The 22,464-nt window shown below is 34.8% G+C and overlaps 1 protein-coding gene across 1 annotated transcript in view; it reads left to right on the forward strand.

The window, feature by feature from the left end:
• LOC150082216 (obg-like ATPase 1) overlaps positions 1-22,464 on the forward strand; it is a 333,082-nt gene that overhangs the window by 254,608 nt on the left and 56,010 nt on the right. The window contains exon 9 of the mRNA XM_090380053.1: positions 19,157-19,297. Within this exon, the coding sequence (XP_090236179.1) occupies positions 19,157-19,297 (141 nt within the window). The remainder of the gene's footprint in view (positions 1-19,156; positions 19,298-22,464) is intronic.

Raw genomic sequence — 22,464 nt, forward strand, 5'->3', positions numbered from 1 at the left:
GGAGGACCAACATATGTTGGTCCTCCTTTGAAGGCCGCCGCAGCCTAGTGGTCAGGCGCGCAGGTGCATAAGTACACGTGCCCTGAATGACCGCGGTTCAAGCCCGTGACTACTGAATACGTTGCTGTTTCTTGTATTCTGTCTATCGTATGAACTCCTCTGACCATTTGGTCGTCCCCGAGTATAAACAGAAAATTTAGTTTTTTTTATATTAGGTAGGTGATCATAATGTTTTGGCTCATCGGTGTATATCAAAGAATTCAGCACTCCAAATAAGAAAAACAGAAATCCCAATTTGCAATTTTCATTCACAGTGCTATTTTGAAATGGGAATTAAGTCATTATTGTGCAAAGTAAGGTGGGCACTTAGTACCTGGTTTCTCCATAATAATGTATATAGAATACAGTAGAACTTCAGTTATTCGGAAGTCAGTTATCTGGAATAATTAGAAAGGCTGATCTTTTTTCTTTTTTTTATTAACGGTAGTACAGTAAGCGCCAGTAATAGTGATCACATTTGCAAATTGAATATTGATTATAATAAGTGAAATATTGAGTTTACTACCAGTTTATAACAGATTCTACAAACAAAACGCCTAATAAACCAAAAGCTGCAAATTGTTTTTATTGTTTTATGATTGTGACATCTAGAATTCTATGTGACCTTCAGAAATGTGCTTTAGAAAAATATCACAGAGACTACTGGGTTTTCTTGAAAACCACGAGTGAATTTCAGATTAGTTTAGCTTCAGATTCAGTAAGATTAATATCGGCCCGAAACTGTGCAATTTATTATTATTATTTATTTATTATTTTTTTTTTTTCAATTTTTTACGGAAAAATGTGAACAAAAAGAAAATGCGTAGTTTTAACATTGCAACAAAAAAAAACAGAAATTATTAATAGAATTAGAAAAGGTGAAAATTTAGCAAATCTCTCCAAAGAGTTTAATGTGGGGACTTCAACAATTTACGACATCAAGAAAAATTCCAATGTATAACAGAATTTATGTCGATTGTGCATAGTGAAGTAGTATCTAGCAGGAAAAAGAAAATATTGAAACCTGAAAATGCTACTTTAGAGAGTAATGTATTTCAACGGAAAGATATTGATTTGTCCACTTCTGAAATTAGTTGATAGCCATATTTATTTAGTTGATATGATCTGAATGAATAATGTGCATTTAGTTGATAACACCAATATTCTAGCATTATTGAACAAGTTATACAAAATACAGCTTGTGCCCTTCATCATCTGACAAAAGATTCTAATCGGTAGGCATTATGTAGATGGAACATTAAACCCTTCATTAGATAAAACAAGTTACTATACAAAATAACCAGAAATATGCTGGCACACTATGGCCATAATTGCCGATGTGCCTAATAAATCCCCAAACAAACAAACAAACAAACAAACCAGACAACTGCATGTTTCAAAGAACCTTTTGTTGATACAGTATTTAATAACACATTGTTCTACCTTTGGCCTTAGTTACATATTGTATCCTTGTTGGTAGATTTTAAACTAATTTTTGATAACAGGAGGGCAGTATTTTGGTCTGTTCCTTCTTCAGTTCATTATAAACTGTCAGTTCAACTGCTGATTGCTGTTGTGCTTGCCTGGTCCTAAGCTGACATTATTCTAATTCATATTTTTTCATACCTTCATAATTTTCCATATATTGTGAAATTTGAAAAAAATAATGTTTGCTTTGTATTACTATATGTAGATGTGATTTTTCAAGTGATGGGAAAATGCGATGTAATCAGATATATTTCAAACAAATAAGCATAATAACAGCATCCAGTGCATAGAAAGAAATGCACTGGAAATGCAAACATAGATGTTGCATTTCATGGTTATGATGATGTCCTATGTGCCAAAAGTTTATTTGCATCTCTTGTCAAGAACATAATGTTCCTCTGAATTGTGCTGAACATGCAGGTGTGTTCAGAAATATAGTTGTGGAAAATCAAAAACAACAGGCATTATTAATGATATTTCACAGATAGGGAAAGAAGGGGTAGTGTGATGTCTTTGAAAAATTGATCTTTTTTTTTATCGCTTGTAGATGGCAGTAATCAAAGTGATTCCAAGCTATATCCCATTCTGGTGACCTTTTATTAAAAAAAAATAATAATAAATAATAATAATAATAAATTGCCAAATCAAAAGCAGTTTGCACTCAGTGCCACCATCAGAAGGTACGACATTGAACATCTTCCTCCGAATGACCTGAAAGTATGTGGGATTCCTTCAAGAAACTGTCTGGCACTTAGTGTTGATAATATGCCTTTTATGGCAGACCTAAAATTGGAGTAGCAAGGGCATTAAGAGAGGAGATTGAGTATATGGTGGTAATAGGCAGTCTTGTCATCTTATTAATTTGTGTGCTGAAAGGGAGCTGCACTTCCTGATAGTACATGAATGCTTGATGGAAATTTATTTCTATCTAGAAAGAAGTGCTAAAAGGAAAGATATAAAAAATTTCAACTGCCTGCCACTGAAGTAAAAAAGATTTGAAGCATGTGTAATACTTGTTTACTCAACATGTACACATATGTTTAAAAATCTTTTATTTAACATTTGGTTAAATGAGTAACTAGACTAGTAGAACAGTGACAGTCTTTGACAGGTTCATTTAAAGAAGAGGTTAGAAGTGGTGAGAAAAGCAATATGAACACTTTTCAGAGTTACTAAATTGAAACAAGTGATCTCTAGTGAGTGGCATTGACTCATGTTCAAATTCAGTTCATGAACCAAAAGTTTTGAAAGAAGACAAATTGATGAACTCAAGAAAAAGAACTGAATTGAAAACTTCTGGTAAATGGAATCCGAAACAGGCCAAGCAAACTGATAATTCTTGACATGATATCCTCACTTCTGCAGAAAGTCTGTTCAGATTTCTCTCTTCTGTCTTGAATAAAGCAATTTGCTTCAGTCTTTTAAATATTATGTCAGCGTTTGAAAATCTGATCATAGCTCTTCATATTCATGTCCTGAGGTCATTACTCCAAGATATGTGTAAATTTATTTTACCAACAGGTTTCAAATCTTCCACTTCAATTTTGGAAATTGATTACCACAGCAGATTAAACCAAAAGGATGGGTCTGACTTAGTAATTTCTACTGCTAAGGTTGTGCAGAGTCTAAAACAAGAGAAGATTCTATTCTTTTGTCCAGTGAGGAAGTACTTTATGGCTGCATGTTGCTACATAGTTCACAAGTTCTCATTGAAAAATGATGTCCTTATAAATGCTGAAGTAGCAAAATTTCAATTGGCAGTGCAACATTTTCAAATTTAAAATGTTTCTAGTACTTCTTGGTGTTGTTAAAGATAAAAAAATAGATGAAGCAGTAGATGTTTTGCAGCATCAGTTGTGTCAGTTTCAATGTGAGAGCCTACCAGATGCTATTATGAAAGAAGAAAGAACTGATGTGCAGTTCCTTGGTTGGGAAACTGACAAGTGCTCAAGGAAGCTTGAAATATAACAAATTACCCCAAATCGTTTGGTGCTTGTTACACACACTAATCCTCATAACAGTGCTGAGTATGAAAGAATATTTAGTCAGGTTAGAAAAACAGAAGACTGAGTTCAGATCTTCTCTTTGTGGTGGAAGCTTTGGAAATGCTCTTACCAGCTAAGTCTAGACAGCAGGGCCATAGTTATGAACAAAACTTGGGCTTGACATTTCTGAAGAGGGCAAAGTCTGCAGCAGTATATTTTTTGGAGCAATCAAAATAAGTTGATGTCCAATAGAATATCCATACAAAGTCCACAGACAAAAAAAAGGTAAGTAAGCTAATGTTTAAAAGCATATTGTACTAGTAAAGAATTCTATAGCTATATATATATATATATAAACAATGTGTGGTTTGTATCATAAATATAGTGTCTGTAAAGATGGAAATGAAAAGTACACAAAGTTCCTGAACTAAGAGAGGTTTAAAGGAAAGCAGAAACTGGAAGTAAAGTAGTGGTGAACAGGTGAAAGAATTTAAAAAACCTAGTGCAAAAATGAAATGGGACTAAGAAAGCAAACAATATACAAAAATAAAAATAAACTGTACAAATAAATAATACTATATTCAGATATGGGAGGGCAATTTTAGAAAGAGGTCAAATAAAGGGATGCCAAATATGCAAAATCTGAATAAAGTAAACGAAAAATGATACATTGTCAAGCATTTCATCAGGGGACTACTCCTAACCATGTATCAGGCACTGCATTTCCAAACTTATCTATAGTACAAGAAAAAAAAGGGGGGAGGCGAATATGCAGCCTTTATCTTAATACTATCAGACAAGGTAGCTCCTACGCAGTGTAAAAATTAAGTTAATAATGTAATGTAAAATTTAATGTAAAAAATAATAAAAATATACAAAAGTGTGTAAAAATATAATATAAAAATGTGTACCATGCAGTAAGGGTAAAAGGTAGTTAGATTAACGTGGTTAAAAAATCATGTAAATAAGACAGAGAGTAGTAATCAATGGACACTGCTCATCATGGACTAATGTTATTAGTGGAGTCCCTCAGGGTTCAGTGTTGGGTCCATTATTGTTTTCTGTATTTATAAATGATACTGATGATGGTATTTCAAGCTTAATGTCCAAGTTTGCAGACGATACAAAGGTTGGCAGGGTTGTTAAGGACACTACTGATGCTATGCTGCTGCAACAGGATCTGGAAAGGTTGAGCAGATGGGCTGAGAGGTGGCAAATAAAGTTTAACATTGATAAATGTAAAGTACTACATATGGGAAACAGCAACCCCAGAGCAACGTATCAACTCTGTGGTACTACACTGACAGTGGTAAAGAATGAAAAGGACCTGGGGGTAATTGTGCAGGCAGATATGAAGTTCTCTGAGCAGTGCAGATGGGCTGCAAGAGTAGCTGATGGTGTCTTGTCAATGATATACAGGAATTTTTCTGGCAGGGATAAGGAGGCGATTATTCCCTTGTATAAGGAAATGGTCAGGCCACACCATGAGTACTGTATACAGATCTGGAGGCCTCATTTCAAGAAGGATGTAGAGCTGCTGGAACGAGTACAGAGAGAGGCAACAAGATTAGTGAATGGAACAAAGGGTTGCTCTTATGAAGAAAGGCTTAAGCTTTGCAAATTACACTGTCTGGAGACTAGGCACTGGCAAGGTGATCTGATAGAGGTGTATAAAGCCTTGAATGGTTTGAGCATGCTCATTGCCGATGGGATTCTTCCTTTTGCTCAGAATAATCACCTGAGAGGGCATAAATTCAAATTGAGGAAAGACAGATGTAGGATAGATGTGCGGAAATTTTCCTTTAGCCAAGCGTGTGGTTGGTTGGTGGAACAGACTTCCATCCCTTGTTGTGGAAGTTGATAATGTAAATAAATTTAAGGCTCAGCTGGACAGGTATTTCGAATGAACGGAGGGGTGAAGCAGAAGTTTTTTTTTTTTTTTTTTTCTTTTTGGCTGATGCTGCATAAGCTTGCTTTCTTGCATCATATGCCTCTACTAATGCTAATAATTCAAATATACTGTATATTTTAATTATATTTTATATTACATTATTAACTTATTTTTACACTGCGTAGGGGCTGCCTTGTCTGATAGTATTAAAATAAAGGCCGCATGTTCCCCTCCCCCTTTTTTTTCCTTATACTATAAACAAGTTTGGAAACGCAGTGCTTGGTACATGGTCAGGAGTAGTCCCCTGATGAAATGCCTGGCCATGTATCATTTTTTCGTTTACTTTATTCAGATTTTGCATATTTGCCATCCCTTTATTTGACCTCTTTCTAAAATTGCCCTCCCATATCTGAATATAGTATTATTTATTTGTACAGTTTATTTTTATTTTTGTATATTGTTTGCTTTCTTAGTCCCATTTCATTTTTGCACTAGGTTTTTTAAATTCTTTCACCTGTTCACCACTACTTTATTTCCAGTTTCTGCTTTCCTTTAAACGTCTCTTAGTTCAGGCACTTTGTGTACTTTTCATTTCCATCTTTACAGGCACTATATTTATGATACAAACCACACATTGTTTACATATTTTGCTTCCTTTACTGCTGCCCTGCACATTTTGGTGCATTAGACATATGTTCACTTTTATAATTTTTCCCCCTTTCATCCTTCTACTGTGTATTTTGCCACTTTATTAGGTACACCTATCTAGTAGTGTGTTGAGCCTCCTTTAGCCTTCAAAACAGCCTGAATTCATTTAGGAATGGATTGAACAAGATGCTGAAAACGTGCAAGAATGTAGTACCATGCAGACATGAGTGTGTCACACAGTTCCTTCAGATTCGACAGAGGTGTAGGCCTGCAACGAACAGCCCTTTCCAGCTCATCCCAAAGATGTTCAATAGGATTGAACTCCGAGGACTGAGCGGGCCACTGCAACAAAGAAAAGTCATTGTCATGTTCCTGGAACCATTCCATAGTGATTTGGGCTTTGTGCACCAGCGCATTATCCTGCTGGAAGTAACCATCTGACTGAGGATAAACTGTCAACATGAATGGATGCACTTGGTCAGCAACAATGTTTAGGTATGATGTGGCATTCAGACGTGAATCTATGGATATCAATGGACCCAACGTGTGTCAAGAAAATATTCCCCACACCATAACACTGCCCTCTGATGGTGTGCGATGGAGTTTACCATTGTAAAAATAATGGTAAAACTTCTCTGACTAGGTTAGAGGAGTTTACCATTATTTTTACAATTAATACAGTCGTTAACCATATTTAGCAGTCATGCAGGCTTGAATTCAACACAGTCCAGTCAAAGCACATGTGCTTCTGTGCTCTGATGCCTGACTACTTGTCCATGTCAAGTCTGTGTTGGTATAATTGAAAAAAATATTTTCTTATATAATATGGCCTGTGAATACCAAAGATACATGCAGCTCCTCAGTAGTCTTAAGTTGAGTACCGTGTAGTAGAATATTAATTTTCAATATGTGGTATATCATGACCTTAAAATGGCACATGACCATGCATCAAAAACAAACCAAAATAAGCATATTGGGTTCACATTTAAAAATTTGACAGTTTATTATGCTCTGTTCAGTTGGGCTAAATAATGCTTTTAGCTGGTTTTTAAGAGTCAGTACTACTTGGTGCAATTATTGAGTCAGAGTCCTCTGTGTTTTTTTACACATAAATAACCACATTTTGTTGATATATCTGAATCTTTTGTTGTTAACAGAAAGGAGTTATTTGTTCTTGTTTTTTTTTTTTTTTTTTTTAGAGGCCCAGATAGAAAATGAAATCTGTACAAAACTTTGAAGCTGACAAATAATAAGAGGTTGATTGCAATTGGCATTATGTGCAATAGCAGCAGTATAATGAAGAAAAACAGGATTTAAAAAAAATCATAGAAACTGATGTAGAGAACAGTTGAAGAAAAATTATATTGAAAATAAAGCAGCAGTTGTGCATATAAAAACATTGTTTCAACATATTCTGAAAAATTTTATCTGTGACTGCAGCATCACGTGATAGTGCACTGCAATTGTAAAGAAAAGAAAGGCATTTTTTGATGATGATAAATTAATTGAGTTTATAAATAGTGGCAAAATGCCTTGGAAACAAAACTATATACGTATACATATGTAATGTTTATTAAGTAAAATAAAGGAGAGGCAGAATGGAAAAGAGGGAAGAAATATATTATATATATATACACATTAAATATTCTTGATATTTGAAAGTCCAATAATGGGGAACTCACATGGTGAGATTGGCAAAAGGCTAACTGTACAAGGAAAGACTTAATTATGTGGGCTACAGAGCTTGGCAACCAGGCACTTCAGAGGGAACCTGATTGAGGTTTATAAGGATCTGAGAGGGGGTTAGTAAAATGAATAAAGCCAGAATTTTTACTGTTATAAAGAATTCCAGAGCTAGAGACCATAAATTCAAATTACAGTGGAAGAAGTTTAGACTAGATTGCAGAAAGGTTTCTTTTATCCAGCAAGTTGTCGATTACTAGAACAAGTTGCCTCTGCATGCATATAGCTGAAGCTGGCAGGTTGAAGAAATTCAAAGGTTAACTGGATAATTACTTTCACAAGGAGGGAAGTGCTTATTTATTGTTTATTATCTTTCATTCTTTCTTTTTTGTCAGTACATAAAAAGCCTGTGGCTTCCTTGCACTACTTGCCTAATACTGATCTTACTGTGATCAACAGTAACACATGTATTGAAGAGCTTGCAATTGATGTGATAAATAAGCATAAAATTTATCCATTGTAGTGTTCATATTTTTTTCTTGCACTTGATGAATCAGTGGATATGTGTGCTACAGCTCAGTTATGCATATTTATTTACAGCAATTGACGAAAATTTCAAGGTTACTGAAGAACTTGTAGATGTCAAGCTGCTTCACAATACAACTAAAGGTAGAGATATTTTTTGAAAAGTTAAAATTGTATAAAAAATTTAAATTTGGAGTGAGAAAAAACAACAGTTTGTGTACCTATTTTATGGTTGATTAATTGTTGGGGGGGTATGTATGGCTAGAGAAATATTTAAATCATGCCCTTCTGTCACAGTACTGTGTATAAGAAATTATTATATGGAAAATATTTAAATCTGAGTAAGGTTGTGCAAATAGTTACCTTCATGGTTAGCATATGATTATGATTGCCATCCCTCCATGCCATATGAAAATGTCTTTGACTCAAATCCCATAAAGATGGGAGAAATGAATTTTTATGGGCTTATTTTCAAATTCGGTCTGAGTTAGTCTTAGATGAGGGTTGTAAGGATTCTCCTGTGGAAATATGCAGCTTACAGACAAAATACACTGACACCTTATAACCTTAGTTTTTTTTTTTTTTTTTTTGGCACACAAAAACAAAGAAATGGCAGTAATAAAATGTGTGAATAAAATTAAAGCATGTGGTTTATTTCATTTTGAATTCAAACAGTATTGTAAAATCTGGAAATTGCTAATTTGCCATGATCCATTATGGCTTTGCATTATTTTTATCAGTCGAAAGACAGTATTTTTGAAGTTTTGGGATGAGAAGAAGAATCATCAAAATGCAGATTGCTGTTACTAGATGAATGTCTTTCTGGTCGTGCCTTATTCAGTGAATATAACTATCCAGTGAAATAACTTATTGGTAAATTACAAGGTAGTGATAGCTTAATTACTCTGACAAAATGCAGTTATGTCTCCTGTAGTACTGTAGAAAAACCGACCCTATTACACCACCAAACTAATACAGCAGTTAGGTTATACTTGGCAATGTCATTCGGTTATTTGAGTGTTGAGACTCGTTAGCAATTAAAATAAAATAAAATAAAATAATAAAAACCGAAACTGACATCTACCTCTAGTAGTGAAAATGCAATGCTCTCTGCCCAGAGAGGCATACCCTTGCGCCCACCAAAGGAAGAGTACCTCATCCGCAATAAATAAAATAGACAGAAATCCACAAGGACCACTTGCTGAGAGAACATCCACCATCGTGAATTCCAAAAGGATTGTATTTCATTTGTTGACTGCTATCCAGAAATGTCCCTGTGCATTCCAGACACAAGACAGCAGTGAACAAACTGAACTCAAAAATATAAGCATAACATATATGCCAGGTGCAATATAGCCAAAGTAGCTTTTGTGCCACAAAACTACAAACAAAACAACATATTTGCCATATCTACCACCTTCTGTATATTTTAAAATGAATGTAATAAACAAAATACAAATTTTTATGCTGACAATTAAGAAGTCTTGATTAAATGAAAATATGAAAACTAACCCTAAAACAAATCATAATAAACAGGATTAATGTAAATATATTAATCAATCCATTATAATAAAGTTCATTAAGGGGTAAACAGAAAAAAATGCAGTGGATGTGTTACATCCATATCAAAAGTAAATTACAGTGACAGAATCTGGCTGTGCAAAACTATTATAGAAAACATTATTATATCCTGAGTAACATTATTTACTAAATTACCAGGTGTGTGCTGTATTTTTATTGTGTAATTTGAATTACACATAACACCACTGCTGATATCTTCATAATTTATGCACATTTCCTTAAAATATATAATTATCTTTCTGGATTTAAAATTATTATTTTTAAATCCACTGCTTCTCACTCTCAATATCACATTGCCAGCTGCCAAAAGTCAAAAAAATGGATGTCCTTTTTCAATTATTGTGCATTAGTATCTTAGGTCAAATTGGGCTTCTGGAAAAGAATACAGAAATTCAAAATTACTGTATAATTTAACTAGCTTATATTGTAAATGAAAATTATCTGCATTTTCATTTTTACTGTTATTAAAATTATTTTTACAAAATCTATTAATATCCAAGCCCCTTCAAAATATATATATAGATATAAAGATTATTTGATATAGCATGTGAGCAAGTTAGGCTGCAATGTGCCAAGTCAAAGAATATAAAAATGTGGAATATAAGCGATAAAAATAACAGAATATATAATTAAGAAAAAATAATAGGTATTTAGAATTTGAAATCAGGGCTGGAAATTGGGTGGAAATATGGATGATCACAGTCCTCACCCCACCCCACTGCCATGCCATTGTGAATGGTGATTTGTAGTTTTGGCTGATTGAGCAGTCTGCATAAATTAATCACTATTATTTTGGTCGGTGTGGCAGGTAACATTTTAGGAGATACGGTTATGTCTGGTCTTTGTCAAGTGCATTCATTCCCTTTTTTGGAAAATGGGAGGAATTTAATCCCTGCTATTCCTGCCAACAGCACAGTAAGCAAAAGAGTTTTTGCATCTGGATTTCTAATTCAAGAAAGAACACAATTATTCATTAATTTATTTTAATTTAAAGCAGACTGTTGCATTATTATTTAATACAAATAATATTATTTATATTAAATAATACAAATAATATTAAATTTAATACAAATTTTCTTAATAGGTCAATATTTAATTTCACTTTTTTTTTTTTTTTTTTTTGTGGGCTGCATTTCCAGTTGCTGCAGGTTAGGTGCGGGTCTAATACAGTGGACCCATGCAGAGCTCTACCACCAAACTAATACAGCATATTAATGTATTATTTATTTTAATTAATCCGTCAATTTCACAATCAGACCTCATTCTGTCATTACATTTGAATTTATTCTATCATTTGGTTGCTTTAATGAACTTTATTATAATTAATTTTTGTTAATCTTCTACTTTAACATTTATTTTAGCATACTTATTTAAAAACAATTTGTGTTAATCCTTAACTGAGTATAAAATTATTTTGTACTCAATTAAAAGGAAGGAAATTGGATTATTTCAAACATCTGAAATTACAAATTGAAAACTATATTAACTTTTCAAAATATAGACTTCATAAAATATAATAACAAAATAAATATTCACAAGAAGCATTCAGTTCTCACTTTAAGAGAAGTGAATTTTGAATCTTTAAGAGAAGAAAATTTAAGAAAAAACAAGTGAAAATTGCATTGGATATAAAGTGTAATTTGACCTTAAAGAACTTTCTACAACTCCTAAAGCAGATACTTTGGCTTCTTTTTATTTACTCCAATGTGAGACACTAATGTGAGGTGGTGGCTATCGGTCATAGGAGAGATCATACATAAGTACCACTCCATCAGGTTCTGTTAAATCTGTTGTTATTATCTTATATTTAAATGGTATGGTGTACAGGTGGTGCTAATTTTAGATGGTAATGAATGGAAAACTGTCTTAGATAGTAATGATTAAAGTACTTAATCCTGCATAACTGCAGATCAGATTTATTTCCCTTGTAAATAAATTATAGGAAGAAATGAATTGATTCACATGTACAAACATACTTCGCTTCCACATTTAAACTATCTAGTAGTTAAGTTTTCAAGGGGGTCTACATATTGAGATAGTAGCATGGTCTCGCTGAAGAAGTGTGGAATGAAAATTAGTTCTTCTCTTTTTGTAAGATACAGTATCTAAATTGTGTGGCTTGGGAAAATTAAGCGGGGAAACAAAACAACCTGCAGAAGAGATGCCGTAAATATCAAGCCACCATCCTTACTGTGAACCTTTGGGTATCTACTTTGATCTTGCATTATTATATGGGAATCGCTAGATTGACCAGAATCACCTAGCTCGTGTGAAAATTGATGACTCTTGTTTTCAGTACAGAAGGTGGCTGGAATCGTTATACATTCATTCTACACTTTGTGTGTGATTAGAGATGAAAGTGGATGGACTTTGAAGGTGAAAGATCTTTGAGTGAGTGAACTGGTTATGATAAATGTTTGCACTGTGCTAGCTACCTTTCTATTGTAGTGGAGTTTGAGTGATCAGACAGCATACAGCCATCACATGATTAATATATAGCTCTGCAGGAACATATTTTGGACTCTGGCCAATGATGTTATTTTACAAGGTGTATGCGAGGTCTGTGCCCGTAAGAAATATGATATATTTACTATTGGTCCACTGTATAAAGCAGTTGTGAGACCACACTTGGAATACATTGTCCAGGTATGGAGATTGCATCGAAAAAACACGTCATGGAGCTTCTCAAAAGGGTATCCATGTGAAGAAAGACTTTGAATATGTGGGGACCAGATTGAAGTCTATAAGGATTTGAGTGGGAGTAGTAATATAGTTGAAGGCAAATTTTTATATATGATTCCAGAACTAGTGGCCACAAATTAAAATTATGTGGAAAGAGGTTTAGGCTGGATTGTTGTAGGAAGTTTTCTTTAAGCAGCGAGTTGTTAATTACTGGAATAAGCTCTGCAGTGTGAGTAGTTGAATTTCCCCATGGCTAACAGTTTATTGAAGTAAAAGCCCAGCTGGATAAGGAGGAAAGAAAGAAAGAAAATAAACATGCTACATGTTTCCCTCCTCACCTGTGTGAGAAGGGAAATACATGGTTGTTTTTCTTTTTACTTATTTATTTTGGCTAGTGTATCAAAAGACTGGCTTCCTTGCACTACAGATAATACTAATACTAAATGTGACATGAATGTGAAATCAGATAGATCTGTTTGAAGACTAAATGCGAATTGTTACTCTGTAAGTAGTGTATGGGTAAACCTCGATATACGTGGTTAATTCGTGCAACGAGTGTACCATATATCTCGAAACCACATATAGCGAACTTAAAAACCAATGGGAAAAATTCTAATTCATCCATGATGTTTTGGAACATTTATCAGAAGACTTAATTTAGGCCTTTAAAATACATTTTAATTGTGTACATAGATAGAAATTTAAAGAATAATGAAAAGCAAGTAAGCTAAAAACATTTATTAAAGAAATGAACTACAAAATGAGTGATAAATGGATATGCTACTTTCTAGAAAAATATTTTTCAAGTGTCGTTTGAGTAGGTGTAACCTTTTAAACTTTTAACTTTTCTTTAAACTTTTTTCTCTGCTGGCAGAAAATATCGTTGAATTTGTTTTCTTTGAGCGATGAAAACAGGCTAAGTGCTTTTACCATTATGTTGTTGGTACCAATTTGAATCCGTTTTTGATTGCAATCTTCCAGCCAAGTTATTAAAAGATTCTCCATTTCAACCAAAATAGGACTTCTGTTCCCAGTGCACTGCATACTAAAAGATGTTGATGCAACTTTACCTTGTTCTATGTATTCCTTAGATTTGGACAGAATTAATCGTACTGTAGACTCATTGAGGCCTAGTGCCATGCCAATATTTGTCTTGCTTTGACCATCATCAAACTGTTTAATAATATCAAGTTTCGTATCCAAAGTATTAACTTTACGTTTCTTCTTATCGGATTCCATTAATATATCACTTTTCCTTTTGGACATGAACTTTTACAAAATATTAATTATTACTTAGTGTGAAATACAGTAATGGGAAAAGACTGCTTTGAAACTGAACTTATGGCAGGATAATGGAGCAGCAGAAGCACAATCTGGCAGCACTGTTTACGGACAACAGTTTTTTGGGAGTCTTTTTTTTTTTTTTTTTTGTGTTAAAAATTTTTTGTTTCATAATCAGCTGCACTATTCAAAATTTTTGGGGGCATATATAGAGGAATGGTATAAGTGTTTGTGCCTGTATTAACTGAAACTCGCATTGATCGAAAATGCATATATCGAGGTTTACCTGCATTAAGATTAACATGACATTCTTCTCAAATTTAGATTGAAATGGGGAGATGTTTTTAATTGCATAATGTGCTTCCTAGATTGAAGGAGGCATTTCATGGGTTAAATCATAGGTAAATTTCTTTTTAAATACAGAGCAACCTCGATGTAACATGGGTGTCGATGGAAAAGTTTTGTCGAGTTTATTATAGCCATAACCCACTTTTTCTTTTTTTTTATGAAAACTCAAACACAAGAGGTATTAGAACCTATAATACCATGCATGGGGTGAAGGTTGAGAAGACTGGTGGCAGCACTTGTTCAGACTGGTTTGGAAGAGAGAGCAGGAATTATAGAAGCCAGTTCAGAACTGTGCCCGTGGAAATGTGTAGAAAAGGCTGGCAGCAAAAACAGAATGTCTATGAGACAGAGGGTAGAGAGACTCTGTTAGAGATGAGTCATTAATTAACTTAAATACCTTCTTTTGAATGGAATCTAAGAAGCCTGAGTGAGGTTTTGGGGGGGAACCGCCCAAGATGTGCGAACAATATTCCATGGCAGGGCGGATTTGCGATTTATACAAAGTGAGAAGTTGTTTAGAAGAAAAGTAACACTGAGAGCAAAAGAAAAACCCCAGTTTTTAAAATGTACAGAAACAATATTTGTTATGTGCTTATGGCAAGAGAGATTAGAAGTCAGAGTAATCCCCAATAGAGATATATGATCTTGCCTAGAAATCAGTGTCATCGAAGGTAAGTATAAAAGCAGAAGAATCCTTTTTGCAAGGTGTAAGACAGAACTGCGTTTCAGAAGGATTGATTCAACTAAGTTATCTTTGCCTCACTTGAAATTACCTGGAGATCGGCATTTAACAAATTGGTAGTGGATATTTGAGAAGTTGAAGCTATTTGTGCAGGGCAAGGTTTCTCAAACTGAAAGGTGGAATGCAATGTGCTATCATCAGCAAAACTATGGATAGGATTTCCAGTCAATGGGAGAAGGTCATTAATATACAAGAGGAAAAGAGTGGGAGAAAAAACTGAACCTTGGGAAACATCAGCATTAATGGAGAGGTTAGAAGACAGAGAGCCATCTACCATCACCCACAGTGAGTGTTCAGAGAGAAAACTGAATATCCAATTACAAAAGACAGTTGGCAAACCATAAGATAGAAGCTTATTTAGAAGACCTTTATGTAAAACATGATTAAAAGCCTTTGAAATTTCAAAACGACTATGTGAATTTCACCAAATTCCATTTAATTTGTCCATATGGGTAACATAAGCCAGAATCTCACCAGTGGATTGACACTGACAGAATCTATACTGGTGATCATTGATCAGATGGAAAGTTTCTAGATAGTTTAAGAGTTGGCAGTTAATTGCTCAGCAGATGTTTCAGTCTCATTCATAAATTTTATTATGGACACAAATTTAATAAATCTTGAAATAACTTTCTTTCCTCTTTTCTGCTGCATCTCTTTTGAGAAATAAGTACAGTAAGCACCGGTTATAGTGATCACCGATTATTAGAATCAACTACTTTAGAGAATCAGATTCCAAAGAACTGATTCAAATCAATAAAATACATTATACTTTTATCTCTATTAGAATCACATCTTCGGTTATAAGAATCAATTTTGAACACCTCTGTGACATTTTTCTAAAGCACATTTTTGAAGGTCACATTTCTAGAGGTTGCAACCATAAAACAATAAAAACAATTTGCAGTTTTCAGTTTATTGGGCCTTTTGTTTGTACAATCTGTTATAAACCAGTACAGTGAAACTTCCCTTTAACGGACAGCCATGGGGAACGAAAATGTGTCCGTTAGAGAGAAGTGTCCGCTAACAAGAAGTCTGAGGGAGAAAAAAAAAAAGAAAGAAAGAAAAATCGTTAAACGTTTAATGTAAAATTAAATTAAAATATATACAGATTTTGAACAATATTTTTGTAAATAATATACATACAATTGTGCTATGCATATTATGACTTTATCTTAAGAAAAATGCATACAGTAATCACTTATTTTCCTCTGCACCTTCTTCCGGCCGATAATTTTGTTTTCAACATTTGTTTGGAGTGAAGAACCATCGAAAGTCCTTCAGTATCTTCTTTAACGGTGAAAAACATTTTTAAACGATTGATTTGTATGAGCACTTCTTCTATTTTCATCGGTGGTTCGTCGTTAATATGTTCATTGACAGAATGACCTCCTTCCATTTCTTCATCCTCATGAGGAACTTCTTGAAAAATATCGATGATAATGTCGTTGATATCTAGAGCACCATCTTCTGTAGTGAGGTTGGAGTCTATATCTTTGTAGCCAGGGTCACTTGTAGCGGAAGTATCGTACATTATCAATAGATGTTGAAGTTCTTGTTCTTCTTGGTGCTCCACATTGCTGTTCACAACTTCAATTTTTGCATTTGAGAAGCCAGACTTTACAAAACAGTTCACGACAGTTTGTTTTCTAATTGCGTTTACTGAAGAGGAAATCCATTGAATCGCATCTAGGATGCTGATTTTCTTTGCAAGGTCACTCGCACATGTTACATCGTTCATGTTTGCAATGAGATGTCTTAAAACACGTTTTCTGTAGTGAAGTTTAAAATTTTTTATTATCCCTTGATCCAAGGGCTGACACTCTGCAGATGTGTTTGGTGGCAGAAAAATGATTTGAATATTGGACAATTCAGTGTGCGGGTGAGATCCAGCATTATCCATGAAAAGAATAATTTTTCTGTTTTGACGAATCATGTTTTGGTTAAAGTGACTTATCCATTCGCTCATGATATCTCGTGTCATCCACGCTTTTTTATTAGACTTCCAGTCAACATCCAAAAGATTCAACTTTATGCCCTTGAAACAACGAGGATTTTGTGGGTTTCCTATAACAAGAGGTTGTTCAAAGTCTCCCAGCATATTTGTACACAATAGTATAGTCAAGCGTTCCTTAGAAATTTTTCCCCCCTGGCACTTTTCGTTTTTTAGACTCATTGTTTTTTCAGGAAGAGCTTTAAAAAACAACCCTGTTTCATCACAGTTGTAAATATCCTTAGCTTCAAAATCACGACATAAATCTTCCAATTTGACGGTCCACTCTGTTACAACCCCAGTATCAACAGATCCACCTTCACCACTTACGGTTTTCCAAGAAATTTTATGCTGATTTTTGAACTTGTCTAGCCATCCCACAGAAGCTTTGAACTCATTTACTCCCATAGATTTCTCAACCTCCAAAGCCTTTTCCCTAATAATAGGCCCATTAATGGGAATTTTTTTAGCACGTGCGCGACAAATTTGAAGTCCAACAGTTTTCGGGAATGATTTTTGAACCTGATCATTTCCGTGTTGCCATGTTTGAGCAGTTCATTTTTGTTCTTTAGGATGTTGCTTACCTGCGTCTTCCCGATTTTGAATTTTGCAGCGAGATTGCGAACACTATTTTTTTGCCGATCATGCACATTAATGAGTTCGACTTTATCTTTTAAAGTTAAATGTTTACGAGAAGACATTGTGCACTTCACACGACACTGAACAAAACTGAAACTGAAAAGACGAAAGGCCGACCATATTCTCCCCCCCCCTGCACACACCGAATTCATCAGAAGTTTTACACGTGCCTTAAAATTCTTGAAAAAGGGTTTAGAACCGCGACGTAAACCTTGATAAAATTCAGAGAATCGGAAATAGAAAATAAAGACACGATTGAGGCAATATGTGGAAGAAACGTTCCTAGAAAAAGGGCAGTAAGCTCGCCCGCTGTCCGTTATGGGGAGATCAAATTAAATGCTAATCTAAACGAAACAGTGCAGATTGCCTGTCCGCGTCCGTTACAGAGAATGTCCGCTAGACAGAAGCTGCAAACACGTTAAAACCAATGGAGGTGAGTTGGGGAATTTGAAAATGTCCGTTGTAGAGAGATGTCCGTTAAAGAGAGGTGTCCGTTAGGAGAAGTTTCACTGTAGTTACTACAGCTTTAACAGAAGAAGAAATTGCCCAGTCTGTTACTGATAATTTTGCCGAGGAGGAGGAAAATGAAGATGAACCTGAACGAATTCCAGTTACAAAATGGCAAACTCATGAAGCTATAGCCATCCTAAGGAGAGAATTGAAAGAAACTGGTGCAAGTGATCGTGAATATAGACTGTTATACAATATTGAAAAATCTATAGACTTTGTAGTGATAATTTAAAGCAATCTAAAATTAGTGATTATTTTAAATTATAATCATATTACAAAGTGTTATGTTTAATATGTCACTTTGCTATGTGCATAAGTATAGATTTATTTTTTATTTTGCTAATCTGAGGATATTCTTCCGATTTTCACACATCATTTAATTATTAATAAACTTTTGGTAATAAGTGCAAATTTGTGCTTTATTTTCTTTATTTTTTATAGCTTGTGGATAATATTTGTTGATTTTTGCTTATTAGAATTACCATTTATTAGAATCAAAATTCAATTTGTGAATGTAATCACTATATCCGGCACTTACTGTATATTCTGTATTTGACAATTTATTTAAGTAATTAAATGGAAATTAATTACTATTTGACCATGTGATGAAAGCATTTTCTGGGAATACTGTTAACTGTATATATATACACAAATAGCATAAAAATAAAGCTCATAATTATTTAATAACTAATTAATAGAGAAGAAAATAGAAAATTAAAGAAAGAGCCTACCCTCACCTTAGGGAGACTATGGAAGGACATCTCACAGACAAGTGCAGACACCTCATAAGAGGATAAAAAGGAAATAAACTAGAAGAAAGAAGATTTTTTTCATAAATTCATATCTATTAATTTTGGCTTTTAATTAATTATGAGCCTTATTTTATCCTCTTCTTTTTTTTTTTTTTTTTTTTTTTGCATACAGGTTAACAGTAGTTGCTGACAAATATAATGCTTTCTGTAGTTTGAGTAATATGTTTGCATGAAAAAATAGTGATTAATTTACATTTAATTATTATGTAACAAAAACATGCATGTCTTCTTTATTTCCCTTTTCTTATCTTGATGTAATTACAGTTTATCATTCTTTTGTTAATTATTTGTTTTTATTCTCTCTTCTAGGCTTGTTAAAATCAAAGAGTGGGTAGATCAGAATGATGCTGGAGCTCCAGTAATTCCTTTCAGTGGAGCTGTTGAACATAAACTAACTGATATGGATCCTGAAGAGCGCAAGATATTTTTGTCAGAGAACAATACTCATAGGTAAAATTTTAGTTGATGTAATCCAAATTTAATATTGATAAACTGTACATATTGCGAGGCACCTGCACTCTACTTGCACAATTGAGCTATCCTCATAGCACAGATCAATTTGCCTTCGAATATCCCCTGAAGGATTTCCTCTGTAGTAGTCTCAAATTAGGCATAAGTAATTTTGAACTGCCTGAAGTGTTTTATGGATGATATCCCTCAGATGCTTGCAGTTCATTTCTAAATAGTCAGCAGATTTCATGTTGAAACTCAGTAAAAGACATGTGCACACACACACACATATACAAAGGGTACTAGGAAAGTTTTGCAATATGACACAACAATGAATCACAGGAAGCTGCTTGTTGCTGCATGTTGAGATATGTTCATATGTGCATAGTAGCCGCCGCACCAAGTCGATGGGCTCAGTTATTCATTAGTAGTGAGAGTGTAAAGTGCTTGCGATGGCATCGTGGTCACGAAATGAGATAAGGACAGTTTTGCGGTATAATTTCGTGCGTGGTTTAACCATAGACCAGTGCTTAGAAGAAATGACTCTTGCACTAGATGATGATTGTCCACATCGTACAACGATATTCAGGTGGTATAGAGAATTCCAAAGGGGAAATTTCACTCTGGAGGATTCTGAGAGGCCGGGAAGGCCACGAACGTCAGTTACGGAGGAAAACGTTACTGCTGTGAGGAAAATGCTTGACGAAAACAGGCGAGTGACCTACCAACAGATAGAGGTTACTTTGGGCCTAAATGCACCAGCAATTCGTTTGATTCTGCAAGATCATTTGCACGTGAAGAAACTTTGTTCTCTCTGGGTGCCGCATCAACTGACTGAAGAGCAGATGACACGACGTGTGACTTGGTGCCGGGAGATGTTAAAAAAGTTTGATAAGGGACAATCTCGGTATGTGAACAACATCGTGACAGGTGACGAGACTTGGCTGTACTATTACGATCTGCCGACCAAGGCTCAGAACAAAGTTTGGGTCTTTGATGATGACGACACACCCGTAATTGTCAGAAAATCCCGATCTGTAAAGAAGAAAATGATAGCTGTATTTTTCAAATCGAGTGGAATTGTGGAACGTGTCGTTTTGGACACGCAGAAGACAGTCACAGCTAAGTGGTATACTGAACAATGCCTGCCTAAAGTCATTGGATCTATGAAGAACCTGCGGCCAAAGTCAAGAATGGACACCTGGTACCTCCATCACGAAAATGCTCCAGCTTACCGCGCCAAAGCCTGCACCGAATATTTGACCACGACAGGACTGAAACTTCTCGAGCACCCTCCCTACAGTCCAGACCTTGCTCCCTGCGACTTTGCACTGTTCCCGCATGTGAAAATGAAGCTAAAAGGGAGGCGGTTTTCCAGTGATGAGGACCTTCTACGGACTTGGGACAACGAGTGTGCTTTACTCCCTAGTGAAACTTGGCAGAACTGGTTTAAAGATTGGTTTCGGAGGATGGAGAGGTGTATTGAATGTAGAGGAAATTACTTTGAAAAAATTAAATAAACAAAGCTGTATTGCAAAACTTTCCTAGTACCCTTTGTATATATCACTTTGTGGGCTGACACATGTTCACTTTATAGAAAGTTGTCATACTTAAACAAATAACAGAATTCCATCAGCATTGGAAGTACAGTGTTTTGTCTAGACTTCAGAATATGTATGAGCATCCAGTGCATTTCTTTCCAAAAACACCAACAGCCTACAACTTTATCACACAAAACAGTGTGTAACCCAATTTCTATCACTCTGTTTCACATTTAATGGAGTCTGTCCAGATTTTTGCTAGTGCTCCTCCATCATATTTTTATTTTATTTTACTTTATTATTATTATTTATTTATTTATTATTATTATTTATTATTTATTATTTATTATTACTTATTTATTATTATTTTATTTATTTATTTTTTTTTTTTTTCAATATACAGGGTGTCTTAAAAATACATGGCATAATTTCAGGAATGAGTTCCTCATATGTAGACAATAAAAATATTTCATATCAACATAGTTCCAGAAATGCTTGGTTTCTGAGTTTTGAAGGTCTGTCTAACTGTTCACATCACCTTATAGTAATTGTTCAAAATGTCCACCTTTTGCCTGAATATGTGCCTCACATCGAGGTCTCATGGACTCGCGAAGACGATGCCAAATTCCTGGCATGTTTTGTATTGTCTCACAACCTGCCACAATTCGATTGTGGAGAGTTTCCACATCAGCTATCAGAGTCGAATACACCAAATGACTTTAAATGGCCCCACAAGAAGAAATCTAGTGGGTTTAAATCAGGTTAGCGTGGAGGGGGGCAGTTGGTCCACCTCTACCTATCCACCGACCGGTTTTTTTTTTTTTTTTTTTTTGTTAGTTGTTGGCACATTGGCTTCTGTGGCCATAATGCACCTCCCAAAGTTTTTGCATTTTACTCTGATCCAAGCCTGAGGCGAGATTCAAACCTGCGACCTTTGGGTTGCCAGGCAGGCACTTTACCCACCTGGCTAGCCCAGTCGGCCACCAACCGGGAAACCTTCGATTCAGGTACAGTCAGTCCTCGTATAACACGTGTTTACATTACACGAATTCGATCATACACGATTTATAAATAGGGGAACGATATCTTATATAACACGAACCAAATTCGCTTATGCACGATTCGCCTTTGTGTTTACAAGAAATGGCAGTCGAACGCAGAATCACCCCAACTGAACGCAACACGATAGGAATGAAGAGGAGATTCTGAAAATGTATTTATGTTTCTTATATCAATGAAGGGGAAACACATTTCACCATAATAACGTAAAATTCCAGCTATCGGTATTATCGCGAATGCAATTAGATCGAGTTTACTACCAGTTTATAACAGATTGAACTAGCAGAAACGCAACTGGAAATTGCTTTTATTGTTTTATGGTAGTAACCCCTAGAAATGTGCTTTAGTAAAATGTGAGGTGTTAATAGTGTATCTCTCTCTGCCTTTATGGTGCTGTTTATTCAGTTGCTACACGCGCGCAGCTTTGTTTATGTGTATCAAGCGTGCCTCCTCGTTTTGTAATTGTGCTTTATTCTCTAAAAATGAGTAAAATACTTAAAGGTGTGAAAAGGAAGCGTCCTGGTGAAGACACTGCAGATTCAGACAGAAAAAAAAAAAGCAATATTG

The sequence above is a fragment of the Mastigoproctus giganteus genome, chromosome 8, assembly GCF_048544385.1.
Source record: "Mastigoproctus giganteus isolate SK-2022 chromosome 8, ASM4854438v1, whole genome shotgun sequence".
Lineage (NCBI taxonomy): Eukaryota > Metazoa > Arthropoda > Arachnida > Uropygi > Thelyphonidae > Mastigoproctus > Mastigoproctus giganteus.